Source organism: Microplitis demolitor, chromosome 5 (genome assembly GCF_026212275.2).
Source record: "Microplitis demolitor isolate Queensland-Clemson2020A chromosome 5, iyMicDemo2.1a, whole genome shotgun sequence".
Lineage (NCBI taxonomy): Eukaryota > Metazoa > Arthropoda > Insecta > Hymenoptera > Braconidae > Microplitis > Microplitis demolitor.
The window spans coordinates 2391198-2415203 of NC_068549.1; the positions used below are offsets into that span (position 1 = coordinate 2391198).

The following is a 24006-nucleotide window of genomic DNA, read 5'->3' on the forward strand; positions in this document are numbered from 1 at the left end:
AAAAATATATTAATGATAAAATAAAATGTCATGCGATGAGTAAGTAAGGGAATAGAGCGAGCGAGTGAATGAGTAAATATATGAAAAGAATATAGAATATAATATAGAAGGAAAAGAAAAGGGAGATGATGGTATCATATAGAGGAACCACTTGGCTACTTACATACCACTCCAAATCAAGGACCAGACCAACCAGACATACCGGTTTTCTTTCTTCCTTCTTGCTCACCCCTAAACAGGATGCACTAAATTTTTTTTTTCTTAACTTCTCCCTTCTCTTGTACATTTATCTTTTTTACCCGGAATATTCTACAGGGCATACAGGTGTCCCATGATCGGCGAATCATCTGAAAAATAATATTATTATTGAACAAAATTTAATAACTAGGCAGTAATCGATCGTGTTATGAAATCCGAATCAGAATAAACGGGGTGACATGAGATTTTTGCGGGTAATTTAATAGCTGATACTTGGTATCGAGTATGATAATGATATGTGCTGATGAATTGATGATAATGATGGGTGATGTATGTAAATTAAATTTTTTTGTTCTGAAGCCAGGAGCCAGGAGCCCTTACAATTGCTGAGACAACATCACACGTCTTGAGGAGACGATGCGACATGATGATGTGTACTTATGACCACAGAATACTCAAAGAGCTGCATATTCACGTGCATTGTTGCACGACACTCTCCCTGACATGGCTTGACGCAAGAATGCCTCAACGTGTGATACTTGCTAACGAATTGTCTGGTTTTTTACTTTTTTTATATGGTTTTTCAATATGCGCATACATTATATTTACTTTTTCTCTTTGCAAGTAGCAGAGGATATGTATAAGATACTCACTTTTTTTTACTTCGTCATTGTCTACATTAATAAATGGGAAGATAGTACGGAAGTTAACTAATGTCTAGACATTTTTTTCAAAAAGTTAAACTATTTTAAAAATTGCGCCAGTAGATTTTTTTATTTTTTACTTGTATTTTTTTTTTTTTTTAATTGATTTGTTGAAAGAAAAAATTGAAAACTGTCAATTATCTAGTAACTCCAGGATCTATTGGGAGCCATTTTGAATTTATGATACTGAAGTTAGCTGAGGTTTAATAATTTTTGGATTTCTTTCAAAATGATAAATTATAAAAAAAATATAAGTGTGAGTGTAGCAGACATTAGATAATTTATAAATTTGAAATATTGAAATTTTAAACAAATACGCGTACGGATTTTGAATTTTATTCATTTGTTCTAAAATTTGAAAAATTGACAACTGCTACATTCACACTCACATAAAAATACATTTATAGTTTTTTTAACTTTCTATATGTGTACTTTTAGTTTTTTTTTTTTTTTTTTTTAATTGACTTGTTGGAAAAAAAAATTGAAAATTGACTGTCTACTAACTTCAGGATCATTTAAATTTTCGTACTAACCTTGAAACTTTATAAATGTGAATGTAGCAGGTATGAAACAATTTATAAATTTTGAATAAATAAATAAATTAATTAAAATAATGAAGTTAAAAAAGTGCGCGTAAAAATTTTTAAATTTTTTAAATACTCATTTATTTATTTTTATTCTACTTCATTTTATTTTACGTTCAAAAAATTGTTAATTGTCAACTACTCTCACACTTATGAAACTTTTTCATATATATGTAATATATATTAATATAAAATATCATAAAATAAGTATCATGTTTTGTAGACAATTTGAAAACGTATTTTATTATAAAAAGTATTTCAATTTAAAAAATTATTCAAATTTTTATAAAATTTTCGCGCCATTTACATAAATCGTGTCATAGTTTCATATTAAACCTAAATGTGCTTGACTATTGATGCATTATTTAAACCGCAGTCGTCTTTCATAAAAAAAAAAACATTCTATATATTTATTATATATAAAAAAATTTATATTAATAAACAAAATGTGTTTTTTCAGTGAAGTTCCTTCAGTGAAGAAATTGGATAAGTCGCATTTTTTATAAAAATCAACTGAAAAATTAATTTTCAAACTAAAGTATGACATTTCATATATTTTCTGGCAAACAGGGGCTGAGGGTCTGATCCTGATAAAATTCTCATCCCATTACTCAGCAAAAATGACAGAAACAATATTTGTCTAGATTTTTTTTTTCAAATTTTAAATATGAACCTTAGCTCCATAAAAAAAAATGATATCGCTAAAAATTCCATAACTCGCAGGGAAGTGAAGTATTGCTAGTTTTAAATACATTGATATAGAAGCTACTCCAAATTATCATACACTTCCTTCCGGTGATGATAATTCGCTATCGCACATATACTCCATCGGCAATTAACGTCGCAATACTAGATCTACCGATCCGATAACCAGAATCATCAGCTAGAATTTTTTTATAAAAATAAGGAAAAATTTCTATTCATATTTATATGCACAGGTATTGGGAATGATGAATTGTCAGGGAGTTTTGTTTATCATTTTTTTATGCTCGTTAAGAGCTTCCTTGGGAGTAATGAATAGTAAGAGTGAGTCGACTATCACGAAATATATAAGAAAAAAATTTAAAAAAAAATATATATATATATATACCAAGACTGAACTGAACCACTGAAAGGGAAAAAATAAAAAAACTGGGAGGTGCAGTGTAAGTGGTATGATGTAGAAGTATAATACTCTATAGTGCCGTTTTGCTGTGTATACATGAAACTGAGTGAGAAATGAAGCTGCATCTTTACAACTGAAAAGAGAAAAGATTAAAAATAAAAAAATAAATATATTTATATATATATATGTATACAAGTACCGCAGTTGAGACGAAACAGGTTCTGTTATTCCTCTGGCGGTTTGAAGATGCTGAGGAAGAGAGCAGCATTAAAAGAAGATGGATAAAAAATAAAACCATAGTGAGGTAAAAAAAAAAATTTATATATATATATATATATATATATTATAAAAAAAAAAATTCTATGGCAAATTACTTCACTCTTCAGGTCTCTTATTCGCAGACCCATCAGTTATTTTTATTATTAACAAAATTTTTAGCAAGCGCATCAGCTGATTATTGTTATTATATATTTAAATATGTTATTTATTAATAATAAAAATTATACAACTACGTAGAAGTATTGTTTTTACATTTAAATATCAGTCGTCTGTTGCGGGTGCACATAAAAACCTATGGAATCATTAAACGCATATGACTGGGAATTATTTCATATGCGTAACGCGACGCGCAATACTACACCATGAGTTAAAACGTACGCGGTATTATGTATTATATTATTATTTTTATTATTATTAGTTGCTGCTGTATACTGTATACTGTTTTATTTTATTTTTCCTTATATATCTTTTACGCGGTTAAATTTTTATCACTATTTCTTCAGAGCTTTGTTTCAAGATTTTAAAAACGGCATCACGTTTTTAAAACTTCCTCTGACTTGAATCTTTTACTGAATATCTAATATCTTTTTTTTATTTTTATTTTTTATATATAAAAATTCTTAATACTTGTACATGTACATAAATTATAAATTATATAAAATTTTATAACATTTGTCTAAATTTAAAAAAAAAATTGTACTCCAATATTCAGACCTCGTATTTATTTAACTTAAATTATTTAAAGACTGAAAATGAATTATTTTCTTACTGACTAGATGGATTTATTGCTAAAACTATTTTAAATCTGTTTAATTATTATTTTAATGAAAGTAAATGGGGGTCTGACTACTGGAATTTAGCTTAAAACTATCTTATTATTTTTAAAAAATAAATATAAAATTTAAATTATTTTATTATTTTAGATTCTAAAAAAAAAATTTAACGAGTAGCATGGAAAAAAAATATAAAAAAACTGAGGGCTAATTTTCGAAGGCGTAGGGGCTGGGTAATTTATCTCTATTCAGAAAAAGGTAAATTTGAAAAATTACTGTTTGAAATAAAAATCAAGGGTCTCTTTTAAAACATGAATTTCACAATTCGTTCAGGTGATTAGTAGTTTTTAAGTTTAAATTACAATTTTATGCTTTAAGTAATAAAATTTTTAATAAATGAAAACTGTATTAACAGTATTTAAATTCGAGCTGTGCGAACTACGAATAATTTGAAAATTTTCTTTTGAAGAATTTAAATTTGTAAAATTTTTTTATAATAATTCAAATTTTAGCGGGAGATAAATAGAATTTAAACACAAATTTACAAAAAGTTATTTTTGTTTACTTCAAAAATTCTTAATTGAATAAAAATTTAATATTTGAAAGCTGATCAGAATTTTCTCGTTTCAAATCGAGTAAATTTAAGTTACAAATAATTCGAAAAATGAATAATTTGATAATTTTCAAATCACTCGATTCAAATTTTGAATCTAATATAACTTTTGATTCAGACATGATTCGCACACCCCTAATTTAAATATTAATTTCAAAATAAATAAATAAAAATTACAATAATAAAAAAAAAAAAAATTTTTTTCTACAGTTATGGGAAATAAAAAAAAATTCCGAGCGACTTTGACCCGTGAATAAAAAAAAGTCACTGTAAATACACACATGTATTTGTATAAATTACTCTTGGTAATATTCTGAATGAAGATGATGAGTCGGACTGTACTGTAAATTTGTATCAATTGCTCGTACAGCTGCAGCTTCAATTTATTGTGGGATTAGAAACAATGAGTGAGGTCAACTGGCGATGGTTCCTATACCTTCTTGTCAGAAAATAAGTGCAGACCCGTGGTTATAGAGTACTTAGTGCTCAGTGTACAACCCAAGACCGCCTCATCATTTCATTGCTCTTATTTGTTGCTCTGGACTACTGTGCGACCGCTTATGACGTCAATATCCGAAATTACCAGATGCTGATCACGCTCTGTCCCACCATCTTCTTGTACTTCTTTGTGCATTAATCAATTCATTCTCTACTCAACTACACATAAATACGTACATACATATGTACATACTATTAAACCACACGGCTCTTAATAACGCAATCAAACAATCCTCATATATTTTTTTATATAGATATACATCGACTCGATGGTTGAAAATAAAAAAAATTATCTTAGAGTCGTAATCTTCTTAGTAAATTATTATTAGTGTTAAAAAAAAAGCCGATAACAAAGTATATATATGTACACATGTACATTATATATATATTTATATATATATGTATGTATGTATGCGGGTATCCTTGAGAAAAATAATAAATTCATAACGTAATCACGTATTTAGTATAAGAAGTTGAATGGCCAAGTAAGTATCAAGTTGATTATTATTATTATTATTTATTAAAATTAAAAAAAGACAGTTGTACATATGTATAAAGAGGACAACTTATTATTATTTTTATTGCATATTGTATTATTGATGTATGCATGTAATTTAATGTGTAAATTTAGTGTTCAAATATGGGCCCACTACTCCAATTAATTTAAAACGATAACCCGGAATGGAAACTGAAGATAAATTTTACCCAACTTTTGTATGATAAGTGATAAATTTTATTTTCAACAATAAGTACTTGTCTGTGTACATAAAAGTGAATGGGGATTAAGTTAATTTTTAAAATATTGAGTGATAGAAGTCAATAGATATAAAAATAAATATATATATTGTGTGTATGGATGTATTTGTGAAATAAAATTTCTTCGTCTGGTTGCTTTGTTTGCCCACATCTCTCGCTCCCTCTTGTATTAAAGATACTCTCCATTCCAAGAAGTGTACAGTCATCGGAAAAAGTACCCGCTAAATTGCGTTACTTTAAATCAACCAGTCATATGTGTATTCACATTCATATATCCATACACACATTTAATCCATCTATCAATAATAAATACGAAATTACGTCCATAAAACATTATTCTCTTTATAACTTTATTTATTAATTGATAAAATTACTTTTATGTATTTATATAAATATATTTGGCTACTGTACAAAAATATAAATAACACATGTACGTAAAAAGACATCATATATACACATACACATAAATATATGTATGTACATACACGTGTTCGTAAAAAAAAACTTATTTTTTTACTGCTGATACGGGTGATATTGGGAAATATATATACATATATATATATTTTTCAAAAACGATTTTTAGCCATGAAAAAAACAAATTAAGGTAAACGGAAGCTTCTCACTGCGTTAATAAAAATATATGTACATACAACCATGATGTAAATATATATATATATACATATATATATATATATAGAAGATTATAAACACGCACTGTGTACGGCCATGAACGCATGCGGCGCGATACGGAACCTCTCCTTTGTCCGTCAACTGCTGATGCTTATAAGTATAAAAATATATATATATATATATGCGTGCGCGTGTGAGAAGTTAAGTATGAGAACGACGTAGGTATTATATATATGCATATGTGTACACATATGAAAATATATATATATATATATATATATGTATATATATATAGGTGGGGCAAACACGTACATAAGCTGATACAAAACCTACTCCTTTGTTCGCATGCGATATATCTTTCATTTCTTCCATGAAGAATTACGCCCTCATGTATCACATAAAATTATAAATCAAAAATAGACTTAATATATCAATTTTTATATATATCTTATCATTTGGAGCTCTTCCTACTTTAGGTGATCTTGAAATGTCGATAACTAAGTACAAAGGTATTTCTGAAATAACTGAAGTAGACTAAAATAAATAATAAAAAAAGAATAAGGCATTTGTTGTCAATTAACATGAAAAAAGAAACATTTCCGGTTTAAAGTTTTATAGTTTGAATAAAATTATAAGAGTGAATATTTTATTCAATTTAAACGAGGATCTGTGGACATTTTCTTTATAATATTTACGTTGATCGGGTTTGCTGAGTTATAAAGTGGACAAACAGGTATAAGGAAAATCACACAGAATGTGTTACCTCAATGTCATTCAATGAATAGTATTTGTATTTTTATATTGTATGAGTAAAAAAATTCAAATTGTAAAGATTAAATTTAAAAGATCCATGTCCGCCATTATTTTTCTTTTTATGATGTTAAAATAGTAATTTGTGGCGGGTTTAAATCTAGCAGAAACCCTACTGCGTTCAGTTTCTCAACACACAAAAAAATCTTAGCTTGGCATTGGCAATTTTGTTACACTCGGTTTTTACGACTTGCTCGGTTTTACTTTTTTCTAGGTTCCGAAACTCTGTCACTAAAAAATAATCCTCTTCAAACACTCTTATCGGTTTTACTTTTTCGTTAACATAAAAAAAAAAACTCCAGGCCCATGCCCTATCTCATGCTTAAAATCACATGGAATAGAAACACAAACTACTTTACTGTGCTCTCATATATTATCCCAAGTACTTAAATTATTTAAAGCCAAGTATAAACTGACTAAAAACTAACACCGATCAGTTTTTGCTTTAAATATTTTTAAAATTATTCTCTATAGAAAATTTTCGTATATTTTTGACGACCTCCCACGCACATGATGCCAATGTGTTTAATTTTCTTACAAGGGTAAAAAATTAAACTCACGTGATGCACTTGTCATCTTAGCATGGGGTTACAGCTATTTTCACTCTTCATACATATTCTGTATCTGATCATGTCATACACTAACACTTTTATTCAGTTTATTTTTTTTATTTCAAGTCTTTTTATATCCCTCGTACATTAAATGCATCAATGACTCACTATAGTCTCTCATTTTTTTTTTTTTAAACATTTACGTTCCATATCATTGGAACTTCCACATGAATCAAAAGACTCTATTATAATGACAATGCGCGGCAAAAAATTGTCGCTTCTATCTAAATTTATAAATAAAAATAATAATAACATTATTATTATTATTTTTATTATTATTTATAAATTAACAGCATACAGGTGTAATATTATTTACACGAAAGGTTATGCGTGTATAATTTTCTTTTGTAAGGATATTTAGGGATCGTGGTTTCAGAGGGGAAAACCTGCGTCATGGTCTTGAGTTTGTATATATATGTATATATGCAACCGTATACAGATTTAGTTTTGAAAAAAATTTATAGCCAGAGTTTAAAACCAGAATACAATAGTACACCTTGCGAATTTGTCTAAAAGTTCCCCTTGTGATACACAACGCACTCAACAGGTGAATATTAATTCAAATGTTAATATGAAATATTGTCTGAACCCGGGTCAAAAAATAAAATTTTGGTGTAATTTTAAAATTTGAAAATGAAACGAGTCTGACAAGACAAAATGATGTCAAGTTTAAGTTATTTTTGTTATAAATGGAAAGCATATTTGGTTTTGACTTCCTTTTGACTAACATGTCATATTTAGGATCGATTTATGACATGTCAAATTAAAGTCACGTTGTCTTGGATTTGAATCCAAGTCCAAATTGACTTCAATTTTTAAGTTTGAAAATTTATGTTAGAGTTAAAAAAAATTATGGCAGTCGAAATTGAGTTAGTTAAGTCAAATGAGTCAAAAAAGTTGAAATTATTTTTTTTGACCCGAGAATACAAGGTTTTATTAAAACAATACTAAATATATAGTTTTTAATGACATGGAATCATTAAAATTCAATTACTGAAATGTCATTAGTATATTCATGAAAAGTCATAGCATTTTAGCGATGGAAATGAATAAGTAATGAGATAATTTACAATATTCAGTTTTTGAAAAAAGATACTATTGAGTGAACTTATTTTACATAATTTAATGCAACTTGGGTAATTTTTGAATACGGTATGCCTTTACCACCTTGAAAAGAGGTTGAGTCAATTTTAGGGAAAAATTTTAGTTTGAAACTCAATAGCACGCGGAGAAAAGATATTTTTTTTTCTATAGTAAATTATGCTATTGAAAATTTTTGATTCAATGGATTTTTGGTTCGGGAACTTATAAATTTAATACAAAGCAGTTTTCTGAATGGAAAACTGAGTTTTTAGTACAAAATAATGAATTCTATATTTTTTCAATGTTGTGAAAAGACATTTAGATTTTGAGCCACATGAAAAATCATAGAATTCATCGATTTTATTTTTTCTCTTTCACTCTTCAGAAATTCGATTGGATCTTTTTCTTATCGATGAAAGGTCACAAAATTTTCAAGTCCGGACATTTTTGGGCCTAGTGATCGGCCAAAAATCGCTCTTAATAGTTTTCAGCCCTGTGCTCCATATCTGGACCTTTTGTCGACCACTTTTCGGTCCAAAAAAAATTTTATTATTTTTTTTACTTGAAAATTTTTCTACCTGGATAACGAAAAAGTACAAAGAAAAATTTCTACTGTAACATTATGGCAAAAGTAATTTCCTACACATTTTTTGCCCTATAGCAAATGACTAATGTATGGCAAACATTAAAATTTGAATTATTACCATAAGTACTAAAAAAACTTCCTTCTAGGGATCTATATCTATGCCACGTTCTAATGCGATTTTTTTGAACACGTTTTAAATTTACTCAATACTTTATGACCATCATAAACTCAAAAAGTTTTATCACAGTAAAGTATTGAATTTCGTTACATCATTCTGTTCTGACGAAATTGATTTTTTGTGATAATAAAATATCATAGTACTATATATAAATATTAATTCGATACTTAAATTTTAAAGATACTTTTTATCAATGCGGCCCGAAAAATTTTTGAAAAAAATGCACCCAGCTTAATTTATGATTTCGTAAATTACATATAAAAATAAACTTATCACAAAAGATAAATTTTTGTCATTCTAGTGTTTTACACATACTTAATTAACACTGATTAGATAAACATAATATTTATTGAGTGATAAAGGAATGATTGATATATAAAAATATATCAGACGATTGGATTACACGTAAGATTAATAAACTTTGTTTAAAAACAAAAAATTTAAATGATACTGAAAATAGCAGGTATCTAAAACGTTTATTGTTGATAAACGAATTAAATATTTAAAAATTTAAAAAATCTCCTCAATATCCATTTTTAAAAAATATTATTTTACATAAAAGTTGTATGTAAAAAATTAGCGGATAAATTTAAAAATAATTTCGGAAAAACCTTTCGGTTAAAAACTGCGCGAAATAATAGACGTCATGAATTCATAAAATAAAATTATAAATATAATAAAAGAAAATTGGTTTTACGGAAAAATAAACGTACAGATGCATCATTGATGACGTAAACGAAGTAAAAAAAAAATGATATATCATATAAAAGTTAGCATTGATATATAATCAACTACACTTAATATCAAAACAAAAATCTTATGCAAGATGAAGAATTGACGCAAATCTCTATCATCTATAATTAATCACATATATCTTACGTATTAAGTCCTTCTTCATGTTTAGTCATAAAAAAAACAAAACGTACATATTCTGCTCATTTTTTCACATTACCATGATTTTTAATCGCAAAAAATAACATGTCCTGTTTACCCGCATTTTCGAAGGACCTTATTCAACCATGACTGCTTCAAACTTGCTTGTTATTATTATCATTTGACTTTTCTGCATTGTTGAGTACCGAGGATACCAACTATTTACTCAACTTAAACGTTTTATTGATGACTATCAATGAATACAGTGACCGTTATCATCATTATTATATATATTTAGACAGTTTTCAGAAATAATACTACTTATGAAATAGTTATAATATTATATTAACATAAATATATGTATATATAATAGTGTCTGTAAGTATAATATAATACAACTAACAATGTTTCATGAGAATCAGAGAAACCGGATACGATAACGTGCTATCTAAAAGCAAACTGATATAAAAATTACAGCCAGTAGCACTTTCAACTTTAATTTATAAATTATACTTTTATTAATACCCATTAAATATATATATATATATATATATATATATATATATATATATATACATTGAATGATGAAATATATAAAGGCCTCATTATCTAGAATAATTAATTATTGTATTGCTCAACTGCGCACCATTCAATATTTATTTGACTCTAAATTTAATTGACTTGCGTATTTGGAAAATTTCATACTATTTATACTAATGTGTAATTGGATGATGGTTTTTAGACGGTAATTGAATAAATGATTAATTATTAATTGTTGATAATTGGTGATTGTTAATTTATAATTGAGTATGATGAATTATTTGAATAATCTGATGAATTTGCCAGTGAGATTTAGTATTTATGTGTATATATATGTATATACGCACGTTATTTGATGAAATTTAATTAATGACCGATCTCTGGTGGCGTGGTCGATCTGGCGAACAAGCAACACATCAACCAACCCAGCAACCGAAGAACAGCAACAGGTCTCTAGAGTTGGCAACATCGCCTGGAGTAGTTTAAATGTAAACAACTGAGCCGGCTGTACAGTTTACGTCAAAAGTATATTGGTACAGTCCTGTAAAAAAGTTATATATTTTTTATTTATTGATAGATGTTATTATTTATGTTATTGTTATTAGTAGTAGTACTAGTGGTTATCATTATCGTCTGAAGTTATGAGTGATCAATTATCAGTAAGAATTTGAATTATGGGATGCAATTGTGAGAAAGAAAAAATGTAATTTTGGTTATTTTGGCACTTGGAAAATTTAAAAAAATGTTATGTTATTACGCATGAGTATAAAAATAAGAAGAATATAAAAAAGTTTAAATGAAAATAAAAATTTTGCTGTGGGATTTTATTATCCCTCCAAGGTCGAGGCGGATTCGATGGAGCCTGAACACGAAAGTGACCAGCCCCGCACATTATTATATCCAACTCGAGTTAAGTGTGTGTGTGTTGCCCAAGATTTGTTCATGGGGAGTTTGTTATTTTAAAATAATATATACATGGGTAAAGATAACAAGAAAAATTACAGTTTCGAATATTAACCCGGCGCTTTGAATAGAAAACTGGAATAATTTGAAAAAAAACTGTAAGAATTATTTTAGGTTTTTAAAGTATTGAGTGAAGGTACACTGAAAATTGCAAAATTTATTAGTGCAAATTCAATTTTATAAAATTATTATTTGAAATTGTAATTTTTGAAAAACTTTTTCAAATGTTTCCAGTTTTCTGTTCAAAAAACCGCGTTAGGATTCCGAGTCAAAAAAATAATTTGATTTTGACTTTTTTCACTGCTGTAATTCTTTTGACCGGGAGATTTGAAAAAAAATTCATTAGAAATAAATTTCAAATAATAATTTCAGAAGTTTTGTAAAATATTAAGTTAAAAGTACATCAGAAATTGTAAAATTTACTATTGGAAATTCAAATTACGAAAACTATTATTTGAAATTGTAATTTTCGAAAGATTTTTTAAAATGTTTCCAGTTTGCTGTTCAAAAAACCGCGTTAGGATTCCAGGTCAAAAAAACAATTTGATTTTGACTTTTTTCACTGCTGTAATTCTTTTGACCGGGAGATTTGAAAAAAATTCATTAGAAATAAATTTCAAATAATAATTTCAGAAGTTTTTTAAAATATTAAGTTAAAAGTACATCAGAAATTGTGAAATTTACTATTGGAAATTCAAATTACGAGAACCATTATTTGAAATTGTAATTTTCGAAAGATTTTTTAAAATGTTTCCAGTTTTCTGTTCGAAAAACCGCGTTAGGATGTGAAACAGTAATTTTCGTTATCTTTTTTCCATGTAGTTGATACATTTGCATGACATAGATCTTGAAAATGAATTTCAAAAAGTTATGAATTGAAACTAATGTAGATTTTAAATTTAAAATTCATCGCAGACCATTAAAGTTATAAAGTTTGTTCGGTCACGGATACTTGGTTCAGTCTCTAATCTCCCTTTCACGTAATCGTAATCGTAACCTTACAACCTTGGGCTTTTCTTTCCTCGGATATTTATAATTTCGAATACTAATAATATGCAGATTAATAAAAGTATGAAAAATAAAATTATTATTGTTATTATTATTATTGTATAAATTAAATTCTCGTGGTTAAACAAACAATCGATAATTAATTATCACAATTATCATCATCAGTGACTGAAATAATGCGTTTGTCATAATAACACGTATTTGTAAATTATACTTTGACGTATTAATAATAAATTATTTAAGATAAATTAAAAAAATAAAAATATTATTTATAAAAATAACCGTTTTTCCCACGTATATGCTGCTGCAACTTGAGAGCCGATCAAGTAAATTCTTTTTTTTTTCTTTATTTTTTTTTCATATGTATATAATAAATGTGAGGGTGCAGTCTTTCCGCTTTCATCTCGCAAAGAAATATAAAGAAGAAAAAAAGGATCTGAGGCAGGTTATAAGCATACACACAAAGAAAGAAATAGATGAGGGTAGAGCTATAGTGGGTTGCTTAAGAGTTTGGTACATAGGGACTATAGCACATTAGACCAAAAAAAACCATCTGGAAAACTGATGTCAGTCGTAAAAAAAAGATAAAAAAATAGTGTTATGTTAGAATTAGTTAAGATGTACCACAGATGATTTTTTAGTTTATATTTATTCCTGGCTTATCATATGTCAACAGAAAATATCTTTTGAATTATAATATAAATTTAAAAAAGGATTTTTTATCGAATGATAATTTTTTTTTTAAACAAAAGATTTTAATTTTTTGTGACAAACATAGCTTCTGTATATATATTTATATATATATATATATATATATATATATATTGTAATGAGTTATTACAAGAGTATATATATATGTGCACATCTGTTTTCCATGTGTGCGAAAATAAAGTAAAACGATCTGAGAAAATAAAAAATTTTGAGAAAGTTGTTAGACTCAAATTACTTATATATTAAATATAATATATATTATTACTATTATTGTATTTATTTTTGTTATTGGTTACTACATTTTTTTTATATATATATATATGTATTATGTGTACGATTAAAAGTATAAAGTAGCATTTAAATGAAAAGATCTATAAACGAATAAATCAAATAATAAAAATTCAAACTATATGTATATAAATGAATTAGCATATATTTATATACGAATATAATAACTGAAAGTTATAGTAAATACTTAAATATTACAGCTGTATTTGTACACTTAACAGATGGGTGTATGTATATATCATTGAAACATTTACAAGTAATAAAAAATGTTATCGGATGTTATGAATTATTTGAATTTTAAACTCGGATTTTAAATATTATATCCTCACTAGGCTGTAAAAGCTTAAATATCTTTACTTTCTATCTCTAAACTCGAAGATGGACGCATATGAAAGGAAAATTAATTCACACATACGGAAAAGAATTACTTAGATACCTATATATATAGGTATATGTAATATTATAACTATTGAGGATTAACTGTTTAACCAAGTGCGCTTATTATTAAGTTCCTCGTATTAAACATATATATTTATATATATGACTATGAATACGAATATGAGTATAATAATTTACAAGTACGCACTAAATGTTTTAGGGGACTTATAAAGTGTAAAAAAACGTCGTGTTCAAGCACGAGATATTATCAACACAATATGTATTCGTAAATTTTTAAATATTAAGAAATACCCAAAAGTTTAAAAGTTAAATAAGCTACATATTTATTAACTGTTTAATATTTCTTTTAAAAATTTAAAGCGAATTAGGGTACAAGTACTATTTTTGGTCACTGCTCCATTTTTGGACATTTAATACTTTATTCAAATTACCCGGGTAAAAATTTTTGGCCGAAAACACACCGAAATTTAATTATTCTTAATAAACACCGGAAATTTGCCGATAAATCGAGTATTTGTTGTTTTTTTTTTTTTTTTTTAAATAAATTTATAAAACTGAAAATTTCAAGCAACTTAATACAGAACTAAAGATTTTCAAGTTTTCGAGCATTTTTAGACCTTGTATTCAATACCTGAGCCTTTTGTCGGCCATTTTTCGATCCAGAAAAAGTTTTATTATTTTTTTTTGCTCGAAATTTTTTTACCTGGCTATTGAAAAAGTATAAAATAAAATTTCTATTGTAACGGGGTGATAAAAGTATCTTTGTCCACGTTTTAAAAATTAATTGTGCCCTAAACTGAACCCAAAGTGGTCAAAAACGGTACCTCTACTTGAAATCATCGAAAAATTCAAATCAGCCAGAAATATCAACATTAATATAATTAATGGTAATAAATTAACTTATTTATATACTTTATTTTTACATAACTTAAAATTCCCGTCATAAATGTTAAAAAATTAAAATCACAATGTATTTCATTTTATTTCATTTAAATAATTATTTTTTTTACTGTCCATAATTCAATTAATTTTAAATAATTCATTTCAAAGCTGATAATTATTTTCAAAACCATAATTTTAATTAAAAATTATTTTTCTTACGTGTAATTAGTTTCTAAAAACGATTAATTTCACAAGGCTTTAATAAACTCACAATTATATAAACTAACTACATTTTTTAAAATTTTTTGAATTTGAATCCCCGCCAATATTAAATTACTCACATAAAATATTAATTTTTAAATATACTCATTGTATTTTCATTAAGATTATGCTTTAATCACTTAAAGTATGTCAACAAATTGATGTTAATACAAAATTAATAAATTTCCATGACAATTATCTTTAAAAATTTAAAAAATTTTACCCGAATGACTTATAGATAAATAATATCGCAATGAATTCTGTTTACAAAATAATATTTCAAAATACGCCATAAAAACGAGGTAAAAAAAATATAAGAATTTATTATATTACAGATTGGATGAGTTCGGTAATGTTGGTATTAATATACAAACGATAAGCTAAAACCGTCACGTTTGTGGTAGTGATAGGCGCTGGAAAATTCCACTCTACGTCTCTCATTCGCATTTTGTACAATATAATATGTATATATATGCATATATATACGTATTTTTTAGCGTCGTCACATTAAGCACGTATGTATAGATATATCTATCTGCATATATGTATATATGTATGTAAAAGTTTAACAAAAATAATAAAATTGAAATCTAACAATTTTATAATTATTATTATAATTATTATTATTATTATTATTATTATTATTATTATTATTATTAAATTGTGTCAATGATATTGTAAATAATTACATCGTATATAGACTCTGCTTATGCAAGTGATGGAGATTCGCCCTTCGTAGAAAGGGAAAGTCGTAAGTGAAAGTCTTCACAAGTCTACAGTATTAAAATTTTATATATATATCTATGTATATATATATATTCATGTATAAAATATATATCCTACAATTTTTACAATTAGTTTAGGTTAATGATAAAATAATTACTGCTTTAAAAGTCTAATTACTCTGAATATTAAATACTTGAAAAAAAAAAAAAAAAAAAAAAAAAAAAAAAATAGCGGTAAATTTGAATGATTGAAATTTAAAAAAAATACTTATTGCGTGATTGATAAATAAAAAAAAGTCTGGTCATAAACCACAGATGGTTCAATAAAATATACATAAATGATAACGATTCCCCAATGTACACGTCTTATCATCTTCAGAATATCTAATCATCTTGTCAATATATGTATAAACACACACATATACGTAGATATAAACTGGCAATCTTTAAAAAAATCAAAAAGTTGATTTATGTGAAAGTTATTAAAAATTACCACTACTTTTTATTTAAATATTAACTTTATTAGTAACATATGAAGATATGTTTTATTCTGTGCGTAATATAATGGTGTGTGAATAAGGTCTGGAATTATCTGAGGGTATGGAGCAACAAATCAACGCTTTGAAGACACGTGTGACCAAGTGTAGGATCAATTAGAAATGTTTCTCGTCAGTGTACTTATTTCTTTTTTTTCCCAGTACACATACGGGTAGATGAGGGCTGGGCTCGGCTGTTCAGGGCTGTTGAACATACGGTTTTTATGGTATTTAAAGTTACTCTACATAGGGGTGATGTTTTTCAATTCATAAAACATTCTCATAACTATCATCCTGACTTATTTTGTATTTGTCAACCAATACGCATCCAACAGAGTATTTAATTTAAATAAAATTTTTTTTCATACAAACATTATTATTATTATTAATAACAAAAATTTTCATACTTCATTAACAAATATAAATATTTTTCAACCAAATATATTTTAAAAAAATATATTTTTTTTTTAACATTTTTTTTGCGTAATTAAAATACTGAGAAATGTATATCAATTAAAATAATTTAAATATATAAATAATAATATTTATTACTGATACTATTTAGTAGTATAATTTGAGCTGTTGATAAATTGCGCGCGCATTAATAAAAGTTATCATATAGTCTTCATTCATGCCAAAGTTTATGCCTACGGAAGTCTATACTCACGTTTAATTTCTCAGGAAAAACAATCACACAAATTCATTCTTACATATACATACATATACATATAAATATATATATATATATATATATATATATATATATATATATATATATATATTATTCTACAATTACAATCATTGATTCAATAACAACGATTTTAAAAATAAAATATAATTATATATGAGTTAAATCATTAAATCGTATTACTCATAAATTTATAGAGTGATTAATATGCATAAGTAGATAACATAAAAAAAATGTTTATGTAAAAGCTTTTCACTGAAAGATTAAAGAACATGCGAAGAGTGTAGAAAGACCGAGACCCTTGTTATTGGGCGTTGTTGCCAAGTCTTATTTCTTCTTTCAGAGTTAAGTCTACAGGACAAGTTTTAAAGTTAAAGACATTGGGGGAGTGTATTATATAGTATATATATATATGTACATATATATATAGTATATAGTATAGTAAGATTTCTCGAGTTTAGTCGAGTCGTAACGAGTCTCTAGACAAACTTGTGTTGCAGAAAGAGTCGACTGGTTGTGATTACGCAGAGTAAGAGAACGCAGTACAAGTGTGTGGATTTGTATCCACCATAAAGTATATCTATATATTATATATCCAGTATAAAAAGACGTACACGAATACCAGTATATATATATATATTTTTAAAAGTTAATGTATAAAAAGTGGGGGTAATTCCAGATCGCCCGCCAAGCCTCAATTTCGTCTCCTATTGGTGGATACTTTAGCGCCGCCTTACGTTTGTCCTCGGAGTTTTTCGCTCACGAAGCGTCGGCGGCACGCACGGGTAAGCGCTGTTCAATCAGTCAGCTTACGAAGGCTCTATAAGTTGGATTGCTATTTGTTATTTTTTGTTTTACCATAAACCCGACGCAGGATACAGACGAATAATAAACAACTTTGTTGTTAAAGATAAACAATTTATAATAAAGGAGCAGCAATTCTTCTTGTGGGCAACGAGACACTGAACTGAATTTTAAAAAAAGTGCCAAATTTAAATTTTTAAATTTACGTTTTTTTTTATTTAAATTTTTTTTACACTAATATTCGTACTAATAAATAAGTGTCACTAGTGCCAACACAAATGGTAATCAGTGACGCGACAATAAATAACAAAAGTGTAGATTTTTATTGTGGTAATTTAGTTGTAGTTACATGAAATAATAATTTACCAGTGATCAGTAAAAAAATAAACCGGTATTTATTTTTTTTTTTCAATAATTATTTAAATATTTGAAATAAATGAAATTACAAAGTAAACTTTTCTAGTGAAGTTTTAAACTGTGAGCTGATATAAAGAAGAAAAGAAGATTAAGAAGAATAAAATAATAAATAATTCGTAATTACTTGAAATAATTCGTGAGTCAACTTGTGAGCGCAGGCAGTTTCACAAAGGAAAGTTGACTAGTGTAATTGTGCGTAATTAATATTTTATAAATTATATTTAAACTATAACTAAACGTGTATCGAAAATGTCTACTGCTGTTATGAGCACTCCGATATACGAGTGCAACGAACATCTTTTTAAGGTAATTTAGATTTTATTTTTTTATTTTTAATTATACTGAAGTTAGCCGTCTTATATTTTTTTTTTAAATGACAAATAAATAAATAAAAAAAAAATGTTTAAAAAAATGCACTTATAGGTTATTAAATTTTTTATATGTGCATATTTTTAGTTTTTTTTTTTTTATAATTTATTTGGTGAAAAAAAAAAAAAAAGAATTTTCGATTGCTAACTTCAGGAGTGTGAATGCAGACAAATTTAAAATTATAAATAAATAGAGTAAATAATTAAAAAAAAATATTTATAAAAAATGCACTTATCAACTTTTAAATTTTCTAAATGCCCATTTTTTTTTAATTTTATAAAATTTATTATTTACTCTATTTATTAATAATTTTAAATTTGATGTCTGGTACATTCACACTCATGCTTCTTGGTTATTTTGATTGTGATAATTGTTCCTTTAATTAATGAATTATAATTACAGCAGGCATAAGTAATATTTTTTTAACGAAATACGATAGCAAGAAATGATTTTTGACTCTCACCGCGCGTCGCTCGCTCGGGAAACTTAACGACTCTCCTTTCTTATAAGTTTCTCCTGACCGTCGGCTCCAAAGTGAAATTTTAATCTTTTATTCGTACAATAAAAACAAACGTCAACTTCTCTTAATAATAATATTGTTAATAATAACAATAATTTTAAATTTAATTCACTTGAGCTCCAATAACTCAGTTCCCAAAATAACTCTGATATCTGCATCGTCATCATTTTTCATTAACGTCATTGACATTGATAGACAACAGACAAAAGAAGCTCGAAAAATTCTCACGACACAAAGAAACCGATGGTATATTTATGTATATATATATTAATATCACATATTCCATTTACCTAGATGTATATGCATGACCTACGTTAAGAAATCTATTTTTAATAGCTTAGTAATTTTGTGGTATTCATAAAACAATTTCCCTTTCTCTTTACAGATTAACAGATATTTATTATATATTATCATAAATCTATATATAATACAATATAGATAAATAACAATATTAGTAACCGAGATCAAGATGACCAGCAAATGAAGTTTGCTAATGAATTTAATCAAAGATCTCGTACGATTTCCGGCATTAACTCTATATTGTATACTTTACAAAGTCACTTCCGTCGAGGTTATTTATTTATTTTTCATATCAGTGTCATTTCACCTGATACCAATGGCGGATCATTAAGCGCTCATTTTAAATTAAATTTTAAAAAATAGTTTATAAATGGAGTACCAATACACGACGTAATGCTATACTGTGGGACAGGGATCAGACAGAGACCTGTTGCATGTCTCGATTTCAGGGCCAGGATATAAACCACTCGCCCCTCATTCTATTGTCTAGTGAATTCCCTAGAGATCCACGTGTATTGCCACATTCTGTGTACTGTGTACTTAAAACTCTGGGTGAATTAACTAGTGGATGTTTAGTTTGTCGTTATTGTTAATGCCCTCATACTATACCGTATTTCACTTGTACCGAAAAATTTTACCATATTTTTAAAAAAGAAACCGAACCTGACAGGCCTTTCTATTTTACTCTACGGTATTGACTACTGCTTTTGGTTTCTATTCACATCAACATTTCAACCAAAACCGTCATTATTATTATTAAGAAAAAAAAAAAAAGTAAAAAGGTGAGATCTATTATACTCTAGATAATTGATACAAATGATGTCTAGACTTTCTCAGGATTTTATTTTAGTTGATGAAAAAAAATATTTTATGCAATGGGTTATTAGTTATTTTTAGATATCAACAAGTATAAGCAGTAACTTTAGTAATATATATAAATGTGACGGATGAAATAGCGATAGAAACTCGAGCGAAAGGGTTGCGGACACGCTCTTTTGCTCCGGAAAGGGAAACCTTTTACGGTCTGTTGACTTCCGTCCGCTCAGACTAAGACCAAGTCTTTCATACTGTATATATATATATATATATATATATATATATATATATATATATATATATATATATATATATATATATATATATATATATATATATATATATATATATTAACTTCAAGAAAGAGAGCGAGAAACGGAGAATAAACAATAAAACCGGCGGTCAAAAGTCGATTAATTTTAACGAACGTTCATATAAATGTATAATTATTTCTTGTCTCATTAATTAAACGCGGGTCTCAATAAAAATCTGTTACAACTCATTAATATGCATTAGAATAATTTGAATTACGTATATATGTATATATTGTGTCGTAAAAAATAATAATGGCAATGAGAGAAGCTAAATAATGATTACAGAAGGTCAGTAAAGTGAATGGTGATGAGAATGTGTTTAATATACAGAAAAATAACATAAAAAAGTATACGGTTATTGAATTACGCAACGTAATCTCTTGTGTAGCCGTGTGTTGTCTAAAGCATTATTGCTATTCGATTTTGTCCGCCATGTTTTTACCATTTTTTATGTTTGTATATACAGATATATGGGTACTTATGTGTTGTTGCCGGTTGAAAGTTGTTTAACAGTTACAAATTACTTATGACCTTCAGTTATAACGATGAAGGAGAAAGTTAATGCTTACAGACACACACAAATGCACTTACAACTCAACTTAAGCTATACTTTTTAATACTTTTACATTAATTCATTCAAAATTTTACTTTTTTTGAAGCTACTATCGTTAAAAACATTTTTAAATTATTCAAATTTAATAAAATTCCTCAAAGTACATACTCGACACGTACACACATGAAAGTACACACGTAATTTTATATTTGAAAGGTATATAAAGCGTTTCGGTTAGTAAACAACAGGATGTTTACATCGATGAATTTTACCCATGGAAATTTCCACAATAAATAATTACATTAATAATAATTTAATTTGAAATTTTTAGTTTTGATTAAAAAAAACGTATTCTTTTGACTGATTACAGAGCGCAGGCGGACAGATGAAGTCCAAGGAATCAATGAACGTCCAGGCATCACCAGGTCACATACCGCTGAGACGGAGCTACACATCTCTAGTGACTCTGTTTGAGCAACACCGCAAATTAGATCGCAGTGTAAGTGAGCCAACGTCTCGTTACAAGACCGAACTTTGCCGCCCGTTTGAAGAGTCTGGGACTTGCAAATACGGAGATAAATGTCAGTTTGCCCATGGGTACAACGAGCTGCGTAATTTGACGCGTCATCCGAAGTACAAAACAGAATTATGCCGCACATTTCATACAATTGGATTCTGTCCTTACGGGCCACGTTGTCACTTTATTCACAACTTCGAAGAAGCGAGAATTCATAATGAAAAAGTTAATCAGCAATTAGGCGGCGTACAGCCAAACATCATGGGACTGACACCGTTTTTAAATGTCAGCGCAGCTGCTGCCAATTTAAATATTTCATTGCTGGAGCAAATAGCTACGGGTCCTCATCAAGCCATAAGCGCAATTAATAACATTAATTCTCCGTTAATGAGAACCAATTCATTGAATATCGGGAACCAGCATACGGCATTCACCAACTCAACGCTACTGAGAGCTAATTCATTGAATTTGATGACTCACAATCAGCAGCAGCAGCAGCAGCACAGTCACCAAACAAACTCAGTTGCTATTGGTACCCGACCAAAACCTTTAAACCTCAGTCCAACTTTTTCACTTGGTAGCACTGCTGAATCCGTATCACCTTCTTCAAGTCTCAGCCAGTCTCCGACAAATTCAATGGCCAGTTTTTTCAGTGATGACTGCGGTGTAAACGGCAATTTACCAACAACTGCATTTAGTTTTGGTCAAGATTTTGGACTTCTTGCTGCAACAAGACAAAGTCCAAGTCCACCGGGTGTTTTAATTAATCAGCATTCAGTTACTGATGATCTCATACCGAGAACTCCGTCTCCATTGTCACCGAACAACGAATCCAGATTACCCGTTTTCAATAGAATTAGCAGTACCATTGGAGACTTTGAAAATTTGAAAATTTAACCAGGCAATTTTCATTTTCATTATTATCCATTTTTTTTTTTACATTTCTTACAACCGTTACTGTTTTTTTTTCTTTCTTTACTCAATCCATGCAGTTATGTTCGGTTACTTATAATAATTATTTATAACACATCCCTTAAAAATACCACATATAAAGACAACCCCTTTTTTTATGTGTGCGTTTAAAATAAATTAATATAATAGATTTAGGATTCAGTGATTTTAAATACCGTGATCTATAAGCGACGACAATCATGACCGTGTGAAACGTTGCAATATTCCATAACATAACATAACATTACGATTTTTTTTACCCTAGATTATTGCCGTGCTAAGCACACAAGTGTGGCAACTTGCTATGGTATTTCTACACAAGGTATCTCTTCTCTGCTTAACGCGGCAGTACATAAAAAAGTTATCTTTAGTTATTTTTTTTTTTTTTTAATTAATTTATTATTTTTTTTTATTTTTTGTCACCATTATCGAAAAAAATAAAAAAAAAAAAAATGATAATTGCTTCTTTATGTTACGCAGGAGAAAAATAAGTTATCGTGTAATATGAACACGTGTTTAATTTCGTTTAATTTTTGAAAGAGCCGTCGATAAGACAAAAAAATATTATAGTTGTACTAATAATAATAATTATCTATATAAGGTATTTCAAAATACAATAAACGTTAAATTGTCTTCCAAACTTTTATTTAGTGAGCTAATATGTTGGGATGGAAAAAAATTGAATATTTAATTTAAAAAAGTCGCAAATTTATGAAACAGTAAATTTGATTTTGGAAAATTCAAAGCGCGATTATTTATTAAAATAATTGGTGTTTTTTTTTTTTTTTTGTTACTTTTTAAATCATTTTGTTGGTCATCCTTCGGAAATAAGAAAAAAAACTCTAATCTAAGTGGAATTGTGATATGTAATTATTTGCAATAGAAATATTTACTATTTTATCGACATTCTATTAACTATGGACACGTGTTGAGAAAAAAAAACTTATGACAGAATTATCGAGTTGGTTAATTTAAGATTTTTTTTTCTTTTAATTTAACTTATTATTTTAAATTTAAGGAGAGCTACATATAAATAGTAATTATAGTTATTTTTTCTCACATTGCCTTAAAAAACGTCTTATCAAAAGCGTTTTAAAAAAATAATTGTCAAATTAAATATTAATGAAAAAGAAACAACAAATTAATAAATTTAATTGCTATGA

General features: G+C 27.4%; 2 protein-coding genes across 6 annotated transcripts in view; one reads left to right on the forward strand and one right to left on the reverse strand.

Moving 5' to 3' along the window:
* LOC103577190 (putative ankyrin repeat protein RF_0381) overlaps positions 1 to 24006 on the reverse strand; it is a 45054-nt gene that overhangs the window by 16568 nt on the left and 4480 nt on the right. Inside the window, exons 1-3 of one of the 5 annotated variants that reach the window (XM_008557741.3) lie at positions 16023 to 16084; positions 11169 to 11362; positions 164 to 347 (exon numbers count right to left, since the gene is read on the reverse strand). In XM_008557741.3, the coding sequence (XP_008555963.1) occupies positions 164 to 286 (123 nt within the window). In that variant the 5' untranslated portion in view covers positions 287 to 347; positions 11169 to 11362; positions 16023 to 16084. Of the gene's footprint in view, positions 1 to 163; positions 348 to 851; positions 1039 to 10287; positions 10714 to 11168; positions 11363 to 16022; positions 16085 to 24006 lie in introns of those variants that run through there. The other 4 variants (XM_008557740.3, XM_008557738.3, XM_008557742.3 and 1 more) reach the window with 4 other exon arrangements.
* On the forward strand, positions 17778 to 23960 carry LOC103577192 (mRNA decay activator protein ZFP36L1). The gene is made up of 3 exons (XM_008557750.3): positions 17778 to 18477; positions 18550 to 18809; positions 21746 to 23960. Exons 2-3 carry the CDS (start codon positions 18753 to 18755, stop codon positions 22787 to 22789), a joined length of 1101 nt encoding a protein of 366 aa, XP_008555972.1. The 5' UTR covers positions 17778 to 18477; positions 18550 to 18752; the 3' UTR covers positions 22790 to 23960.

Coding starts and splice junctions, on each gene's coding strand:
- LOC103577192 (XM_008557750.3), top strand. CDS start 18,753: ATGTCTACTGCTGTTATGAGCACTCCGATATACGAGTGCAACGAACAT. Junction 18,810..21,745: donor GCAACGAACATCTTTTTAAG/GTAATTTAGATT, acceptor GACTGATTACAG/AGCGCAGGCGGACAGATGAA.